We start from the raw sequence: 9,819 nt of genomic DNA, 5'->3' as shown, positions 1-9,819 counted from the left end.
TTTTTAAAGAGTTATAGACACAGAGTAAATTCACAATAAACTCTTCGTACTTGTTGTACCTCCTGCCTTCCTTCCCACATCCCCTCCTGTCTCCCACATGTAAGAAAACACCGATATGGGATCAGTGGGGATCATGCCCAGGACACCACTGGGGTAGCACAGGGCTCCCAGCACCACCATACCCACCACAGTCCCATTGCCTCTCTGAAATCCTCCCTGTCCAAATCAGTGCCGGCAGCCCTGAGAGCAGCCCGGGCACAGGATGAAGCAGGAAGCCTAAAAACTTTGGTCTGCAGAGAGACCTCTAGTGTTATTCTTTCTCCACGTCCTGGCAGAGTTCCTCCAAAGTACAAATACACACAGAGCTCCCATTGTTTGCAGCCCTTCACAAGCCCACTGATCCTAATATGGAATTCAGCAGGAAACCCATGATTTCCTGACACACAGCAAGCTGGAGAAAGAAAGGAAAAACTCCATTAAAAACCTCCAGGCTCTCCTCCATGTTAGAAATGAGATGGAAAATGGAGTGGATTTAACAGGAATCCCCGATTCCTGCGGCCAGGCGGGAGGAAGGCAGACACGAATCCAAGCCGCAGGCTGCTGATATTTTTTAAGTTGCAATAAATACAGAGAACTGTGGGGCAGGATGAGGATTTCCTGACTCGGACGGACAAGAAAGGACAGATCGCTTTTTCACGATACTCCTCTCTGTGAATTTAATCTATTCACCTCAATGATTCTCTGGACTGCTCTGGTAATTGTTAGAAGCAGCTGTGACAGCCTGGAAACATTAGTATGATTTCCTGAGTTTGAGATTTCCCCCCCCCCTCCCCTTCCCCAACTACTCCAAACTCAGGAAAAGTCCATACAATCGCACTTCATTTCTCCTTCATGTGCACTTGGAAGCCCCGGGAGCAGCAGGAGCAACGGCAGCAGACGCAAGGATGAGCTGCAAGGCAGAAGGTGACAACTGCACTGATGGGAGCAGCAACAGCACCAAGAAGATGTTAAAATGCGTGGTAGTTGGGGACGGGGCCGTTGGGAAAACCTGTTTGCTGATGAGCTACGCCAACGATGCCTTCCCTGAGGAGTACGTGCCCACTGTGTTTGACCACTATGCAGGTAAGGAAGGGCTTTAAAAATATTTAATCGAGAGCCAGGTGGGAGGTGAAGGAGGATCAAGGATGAGAGAGGATGGTTTGAAGGCAATGCATGGGTTACTGCTTGTGCAGGAGTGTGATTCAGACCTGGATGGTGGCCAGAGGGCTTAGATGGCAGTTCATACAATTGGGGCAATGCAGGATTTATGCAGAGAACTTGCTTGCTTCTGCTTTTTAATACATAAGCAATCCAGGGACACACTGGATTTTCAGGACAGCAAACAGAATTCAGCCTCTGTCGGGTTATACTCAGATGCTTGGTTTGCTTGTTTTGTTTTTGCAGTGTTTTTGTTTTTACAAAAATCCTGAAGTTCTGAACTTTGAAGGCTGCAAATAGTGACAATTATATTTATGTGCATGTACATTAAAATCATAGAATCATTAAGGTTGGAAAAGATCTCTAAGCTCATCTAGTCCAACCGTGCACCTACCACCAATATCACCCACTAAACCTTGCCCCGAAGTGCTACATACACTGTTATTGCTTCATGGCAAAAGCTGTAGAAGTTATAATATTTATATCCTATTTAGGGAGTAATCTCTAAGAAAAGCAGTGCATCTCTGAGTGCTGTCAAAATGTAAATCTCCTTTCAGAGACATTTGTTGTTCCATCTATAAATAGAATTTAATGCTATAACTTGGAGGTGGGGGAAGCAGAAGGGGTGATTGGTTTGAGAGCTTTATAGAGAAGGAATTTTTCATTTAAGGAAAAAAAAAAAATACAAATCTAACAAAGATCGTAGATGACGTTCACTGCATCACTGTGCAAAACAGACCCCCAGATGAAGTACCAAATTCACAGGCCTCTATCCTGAGCAATTACATTACCCAGCTGTGTCCAAAGTTACCACCCAGATGGTGTGACAGCCTAAAACTGTTGCTCAAACTACTGCTTAAGTTTCTCTATCCCAGATCTTGCTGTTCGTCTAATCTCCCTGCTCCTTTGGCTTATAGTTGTTTTTAAGATCCTCTCCAAGAACAGATTTTAACGCTGCGAAACTCAGGGCTTTTTGTGCAGCAGCAGCTGGAGTTTCCTTCATTCTCTCTCCACCTCCTTAAAAACTGAATTTTCATGGCGTGGCTTATCATAGATTTGGTGTTCTGTAATGGGAAAATCTCTGTTTTCATTCTGGCTCTGTGTCAGGTTTAGCAGATGAACTGGCCAAACAAGAAAGCTGTGTAATTGCAGAATCTGATCCGTGGAAATGTGAAGATCTTTTTCTCCACAAGAGTGGGCAGTGTCACTTCTAATGCAAGCAATGCCCTCCTTTCTCTATTATTCCCTCCAGACAGATCAAAGAACCATTCTAGAAAAAGTCTTTACCCAGAGGTGGTATAGGGAAGAACACTTCATGGTGCAAACGAGCACTTCCACAAGGAAAAGCCGTAGGCAAGACTGCACAGATTTATGTCCCATAATGTGATATCACCACATACTTTCCCATGATAAACGGAGATCTGTTTGTCCCTTAAGGCTTTGCCATACAGCAGCACATCACTCCCAGCACCTTCTGCAGTCTGCTAAAACCTGTAAATTCCTCTGCATGTGGAGAAACCCATATGGTAGCTGGCCCCGGCCATTGACCTGTAGGTTGGATGGCTTTGGTATGAGCATGGGGGTTGTGTGCACATCCAGGTGCTGAGGCCAGCCTGGGTGGGGGCACCAGGTATGTCCCTAACCGGTAACCTGCCAGACGGTAACTTGATTTTGTCTTCTGTCTGTCAGAAACGGTAGAAATTGCCAATGGGTTCAGAAGTTGCTGAGAGAAAGACAAGCAGATGGAGAGTGTCACTTTCCTTAGGGTAGAGTTCGGCTACAGTTTCAGGCTTTGAAGATTTAGACCTCTAAAAGATCTCCAGCTGCTCTTATTTGCCTTTTAAACTGTGATAGCACATAAACAAAAGCTAAAAAAGTTCTTGATAGCAAAGTTCAGAAAGATAAGAGAAAAAATAGCTCTGCATATTAACATACTATTCTGAGACAAATCCTGCCCAGAGACAGTGGCCAAAATGTGCAGGGATCAAAAATGGAATTTTACATTTTTTGAGAAATCCCATTTCACTACAAAGCAATACAAAAAACTGAGCAGTGGAAATGACTTCCAGAGCAGAGTGCCTTTAAAAACACACACACAAATCCACTAATATAACATGCAGTTGCAGACATGGGTTGATAGTTGGACTAGATGATCTTAACTATCTTTCTAACCTTAATGATTGTGTAAAAGACATTATGTGGCATAAAAAAATAGTATAACCTATTAAAATACTTTAATATACTGTAGGCATTGAGAGAGGGAAGTACTCACCTGGGGCAAAATTACCTGAGCTCACAGTTGTTGGAATCCTTTGTGGCTATGGACCTTTCTACTGCAAAGCACTTGGCAGCCCATGGTCACAAGGAGAGGTGGCACAGAGTTAATAGGGATGTAGTGGTATCACCATGGTACACAGAAAGGTTTTGGACATTGACTTATCCTGGAGAATAGCTGAGATGCTGGAAAATCCCCTTTAAATTTACCCTACCACACTACTTTATCTGCCCCTATCAAAACCCAACCATTTTACCTTCCCCAAATGAGCTGAAACCATTTGTTACAGCTGAAACTATTTGTTTCAGATTGTCTGTGCTGAAACTGCTCAAAAGCAATTAACTGGTGCAGGTTTCTGCAGAGCTGTGCTTCCCAATGAAGTTTTTTCACCCAGCCCATTTCTACCAGCAGCAAGTGCTTCCATTTGCTTCTCCAGGTCGCAGCTTGGTTGTGAGTCCCAGGGCATTTACCAATTTCCTTCTTTCTAATGGAAAAAAATAGCGGTGGGGGGAAGCATTAAAAATTGAGGATTCCAATTGTGATCTCAGAGCAGTTTCTCACTGCCGCAACTCTGGCAGCTGGGGGGAGACAGCGATGCTATCCAGCCCAGAATTGGGAAAAGCTCCAGATGCACCGTGGTCGTGGCCAAGGCGTTAACTGTTCATGGCCCCTCAGCACCACTGCATCTATTTGCCAAGTTCCACTGCATCCTTATAGCTGTAGGCTTGGGGTAGGTTTTTATGGTGCAGGTAAGTGTAACAAGAGGGTGTCCTTGAGGATGCACACGGCTTGAACATGGCAATGCCTGGGATGAGAGCCTGCTGGTGTTTTGCTGTGCGTGCAGCTGCTCTGTACAGAAGTCCAAACCAGTTATTAGCTCCACACTAATAATATTCGGCCACAGATTTCACCCACAGTCCACAAAGTGAATTTGTTCGAGGCCTGTTGCCAGGGCTTGGATGAGATGGATACAGAGCAGAGTCTGAGGTAATGCCAGACAGATGGGGAAGGCAAAATTGTTATTTGGATACAAAACTGGGCTCTTCTGTTGAACGTAGGGAAGTTTACGAGTCTGTTTACTTCTCAAGACATTCTGAAGAAGTTTAGCTGGATGCCAGAACACTGAGGTTTCCTTACCTTTGGTGAAAACCCAAGTTCCACTCTGAAAGGGTTTTGCCACAAAGTGGTTATTTCTAGGGCAGGAGAACCAAAGTGTAATCCCAGTGACAAACAGGATATTACTGGCCACATCTGTAACAATAGGGTCTGTTTGGATAGTGAGGACATGCTTTAATATGGTGCTTCCATTCTGTCTTTCCAACATCAAACGTTGATTTTCTGTGAGCAAAGGTCTCAGCCAGGGTGACTTGTATTGTGTCTAACTATGAGAAGTTATAAATGTTTAATTAGGGCTGAGGTTGTACCAACAAAAAGAAAAATTCAACTACTAGCCAAGCTGCTTAAATAGTACCAAAAGTAATGGGACTGCTCTGTGAAAGGCAGAAGGGAGATGTATCTTGTTTTTTTAAGCCAGGCAGCCACTGAACATCTTGTTTGACATTTTTGAACTCTAAAAAAGCCAGTAATTTTTAGCATTAAATTTATTTTATTTGTACTCAAAAGTTCATTTATTTTTTTCCTACATGAAAACTCTCCATCAACTAGGGAGCAGTACCTATTCGTATGACTAACTCAACCCACTGCACAGCCAAAAGTGAATGGACTCATTAGATGGTTGTCTAAGGAGAAGAGGTAGTGAGTCTCAAACCATTTGGTTTAGGGACTGTACACAAGTGGATGCCATACAAATAGCTTTAGTAACTGATGGTATATCCTTGGTAAACAAGAGAGAGGTCAGCCTGTCCAAGGGAGAACTGCAAACATCTAGACTGAAGACTTAATGTATATGGCATAAAGATGTCCCTCCTTCTTCTCATGTGTCGGCACAAACTGGTGAACATTTATAAATAGTGAATCCATTTGAAAAAAATTAGCAGTGACATATGATCAGCTAATGAATAACATACAGAATAGTTCGACCATGACAGAAGCTCTGTAAATTAAAAGCAATATAGAAGAAAACAATTATTAATTACCATTAGGAGATAGATGCTTTGTTCTTTAGTGATGATTCAAGCCAATGTGTTTGATTGAGCAGTGAAGTGGGTTGGAGTGCTCACTGAGCAGCTTCACCTCCATGGGAGAGGAACCACCCACTGAAACTGGATAGAAATCACATAGAGACTGAATACCCCAGGTCAGATATTAAGATAAACTTATTCCCAGAAGGAGTGATGAGGAACTCTCAAAGGCTTCTCAGAGTGGTGGTGGAGTCATGATCCCTGGAGGTGCTCAAGAGCCATGGAGATGTGGCACTGAGGGACATGGTGGGGATGGGTTGCATTGGACTAGACCATCTTAGTATTCTTTTCCAATCTTGATGGTTCTGTGTCTCTATGAAACTCCTCCAGCTGCAGGAACAACAGCTCATCTGTCCACACTTGACATGCCTGTCATTTTTAAGTGATTACTGATCCTTTGCCTGGGCACACTGATTTCAACCAGTTTGTTTGGCGTGCTGTGTCAGCAATGACCTAAATATCATACTACTTCTATTTTCCTCTGTCAAAACTTTATTAGACAGGATAATTAAGACAGGAAGAGGCTATCCTAGGAGCTTTGCAATTTCTGCACAGTGCTGCTGTGGGAGTCTTCACACTACCATGTTCTTGAGATGGTTGTCTCCTATAAACAGTTTTGGTAGCACATTAGATGTTTCATGTGTTGCTTGGGGTCATTAAACTGAAGGAGCTATAAATAGCACTGAGGGAGAGCTGTGATGTTTATTTCCAGGGATGTTTGCAGTGTTTTTTTCCTTTTAATGTTCATCCAGTTTTGATCAAACAGATTTGAACATTAACCTTGAAACAGGAAAGCGCTGACTCTTTTAAGATTTAGGTCTCTAGACTCTCAGCCACAGAACAGATTTGTTCATTTTGCCTCACAGCAGCCAAAAGGATTTTTCTGTCAATCTTCTCTGTTATCCAGAATAAACCAAAGGTCTCAATAACACATTCAAGGTTCAACTCAACAGAAAGCCACCAGTGCAATTCAAAGATTTTTGTGGCTGCCGTTTTGGAAAGATAAGTTTTACAGAACCACTAATTCTTAACCTTTCCAAGGAAGGTTTAATTCCATGTCCTGTACCACACAAGCTAGAGGAGGTTCACTAATCATCAGGTTTTTTCACAGCTAGGAAGTCTAGATAGTCTTTGTATACCAAAGAGGAGCTTTTTACCTGAATCATCATGGTCATCCCGCACTCAAAAGAAGCAGGCACCATATACACACTCAGGCATAGAATCATAGAGTCACTGAGGTTGGAAATCATAAAATCATTAAGGTTGAAAAAGATCTTTAAGATCATCTAGTCCAACCACCAACCCATCTCAAGACCTTTTCCTTCTGAAGGATGAGAAGAGCCTAGATTACTAACGCTCATATCCCTCTTCCTCACACACATCCCTGTATTGTCCTGTGCTTGCACAGTCCACTTGAAGCTCACTGACAGAGGTGTGTGCATGCTTCATGGTCCTACTTACTTAGGGTAGATTGTTTCTGCAGCAGTGACAAAGTTCCCATTGTCCCCAAACACTACTGAAACACAGCTCAGAAGGAGCACGCAGCAGCTGAGTTGCTTTTTACCTTTCCCTCTGGCTGTCATTTGACTTCCCCTTGTACTGTTGCTATTATCATTTTGATTTCATGCTTGCAAAAGCCTTATGCTGCAAAGAGACATCAAAAAGCTGTATGCCAATTCCTCCCATACCAGCGTGCATTGTGTTTATCACCCAGGACTGAACTCAAAGCCCAGAGGCTGCTACAGCCCCATGCAAAGAGCTCACTTCCTCACCTTTTATGAGCAGTCAATGCATATCCTCATGGGTCAAGCACAGCAGGGGACAACGCTGCATCATGCACAATGTTTATAGCCTGAAAGCTAGACATAGAGAATAAGCAAACTACAATGGAAATACAGCTCAAATTTTATCTTCCCCATTCAGCTAATATTTCAGATTAGATCTGTGGTGTTTCAAGGGCAATAGGAAACACAAAGAACGCCAGGTGGTAAGTTAAACCCTTTGAGTGTGTTCTGATGGTCCAGGTGTAGAATGAATGCATTTCTAGGGGGCAACCAGAACTGGAAATGCATTTGAAAGATGAGAAAGTCAAATGACATTAAAAATAAAAATAAAAATGTATGGAGTGTGATTATCCCAGGAATTTATCAACATATAAAAGTTATTGGAGGAAAATTTGAATAAGATTTGCAAAACGGGAGGTTGAACCTGATGTGAGGAGACCGAGTGCTACCATAATTGAAAAATAAGACTTCTGCAAGCAGTAATAAAAGTGAGCTGACAAGAGAGCCTCTCTTAGTAGTCAGGATGAGACCAAAATGTGTTCTGAGGTAGCTGGGGCAGAAAAAGGGTTAACAGTAGAAGTGATGAAAAAGTGACCCTCTTCTCCAAGACAGTCTTCCTATGGGTGTAATATTGCAGGAGGTGACATTGGCTGAGGAAAACAAAACTGAAAGTGACCTCTGGCTCTTGAAGGAGATCTCTACAGCTTGAACTAAACATTGCTGTCACTGTGTTGAAAGCAATAGTTTATTCAGTACATGTGGTCAACTATGTTCCCCAGGGGTCAAAACCACATAAAGGTGGTGTCATACCAGGCACCCATGGACAGCCAAGCACATGCTTTTCAACAGCAGATACTCCACATGAAGGGGAAAAAAAAACACCAAAAACATAGTAAGAATGTCTACACAATCAAAATTCCTAGACAAGTACAAACCTCTTCATTTCTGCAGGACATAGCAGTGTTTTAGTAAATGAGTCAGAGTTAAAATGGTTCACCTACTGATAAGCCAAGTCAAAATGCCTTTAGTTTCCATCTTATTTTCTCTTCTCTTCATAAACCATGAGACAGATCTCAGTGCCAGCAATGCTCGTCATTGCTACCATACATTGTTGTGTACATTTTGCTCTGCAGGTAGTGCCTTTCCTCTGGTCTAACTTTCCAGTTGCTAGGGCCAAGCCCAATGACATCATGGAAATGGCAAGGGATGAGGAAGAGCAAACATATTTCCTTCAATTGTTCTGTTCAGACAAAGCCATTAAACAATAATGACATCTCCTGTCAAATTATTATTTATCTTTTCAATGAAAAAATCCAAGTTATTTTATTTCTAGTCTGCTTGCTAGAGTGATAACTCACCAGCCTCTGGACAGACATCATATTCTTGTATCCCAACATACGGGTCTTCCAGTTATTGAATAAGATACTGAGGAATTAAAGATTTATAAATTGTGTCCTCACAATTTGTCAAAGAACCACTGAGATGAGGATGAGCTCCAGAGTGTATCTTTTAAGGGCCATTCACTTCTTTTTCCCAAAATAAGTTCTGGAAAAATAGGTTTTAAAATAATTTCTAATAATTAATTTTTTTTTTTTTTAAAGTGAATTTACCCTATTTAATGCAAAGAGTTATTTGTTATTCACACTCAGAGGCCTTTCACCCAAGACAAGCCATGCTACCAGCAGCTTTGGCTGAATACAGCTTTATGTGCAAATTCTACATATGCTAAAATGCTCAAGTACTATTAATCAGCCAGTGACTTTCCCATGTACCCAGGTGGACTGGAAACCTCTCTCAGAACTGAGTGAATCATTGCACTTCATTGCAATCCCATGCACTATCCATCATGTCTCTACAGTCTCAGAGACACAGCCAGGTGAGCATAGCATGAAGGAGGATCTGATAATACTGTCCAGCTCTGTGGTTGCTATCATATTTGGCTGAGAAGGATGCAGAACTCATTATGCAGTGATGGCTTTTCCTGAATACTTGCTCTGTAGAATGCACACTCATAAGTTTGCGACCACGAGCAATAACCTCCTCTTAAACAGATTTCACCGAGGGCAAAGAGAGTCATCATATGAGTAGGCAAGATGGCTTGGGAGGTACTGGTTGAGACAGGGCCATCTGCACTCTGCGGCAGATGTGGCACCAAATGGTGCCTTCAGCTCTCCCTACAGCCACGAAGTGCTTATCCCAGGAAAGAAGACACGAGGACCACGAGGGGCCACGTTACAGTTGGCACAATTTCTCAAACTTACTGTGAGTCCAGTGCACCAAAAAATCAGCAATGTGATTGCCCCAGGGTTACCTTTCTACCTCAGTTAGTGGCACAGCAATGACTCCATAAATATTTAAAGTGCTGACCCGTCTCAAGGGAAGAGAAGCCTGGAAAACTCATTCACTGACAGGAGAAGCACTA

General features: G+C 42.6%; 1 protein-coding gene across 2 annotated transcripts in view; it reads left to right on the top strand.

The window, feature by feature from the left end:
* The first annotated feature begins 359 nt into the window (after window positions 1-359).
* The window catches only part of RHOJ (ras homolog family member J), a 51,701-nt gene continuing 42,241 nt past the window's right edge, over window positions 360-9,819 (top strand). The window contains exons 1-2 of one of the 2 annotated variants that reach the window (XM_019615948.2): window positions 360-754; window positions 907-1,122. In XM_019615948.2, coding sequence (XP_019471493.1) covers window positions 945-1,122 — 178 coding nt within the window. In that variant the 5' untranslated portion in view covers window positions 360-754; window positions 907-944. Of the gene's footprint in view, window positions 1,123-9,819 lie in introns of both variants that reach the window. The other variant, XM_010712031.3, reaches the window with a different exon arrangement.

The sequence above is a fragment of the Meleagris gallopavo genome, chromosome 5 (assembly GCF_000146605.3).
Source record: "Meleagris gallopavo isolate NT-WF06-2002-E0010 breed Aviagen turkey brand Nicholas breeding stock chromosome 5, Turkey_5.1, whole genome shotgun sequence".
In the NCBI taxonomy this organism is placed as follows: Eukaryota; Metazoa; Chordata; class Aves; order Galliformes; family Phasianidae; genus Meleagris; species Meleagris gallopavo.
Note: the sequence above shows the minus strand (reverse complement) of the source record. Positions and strands in the feature narration are given on the sequence as shown.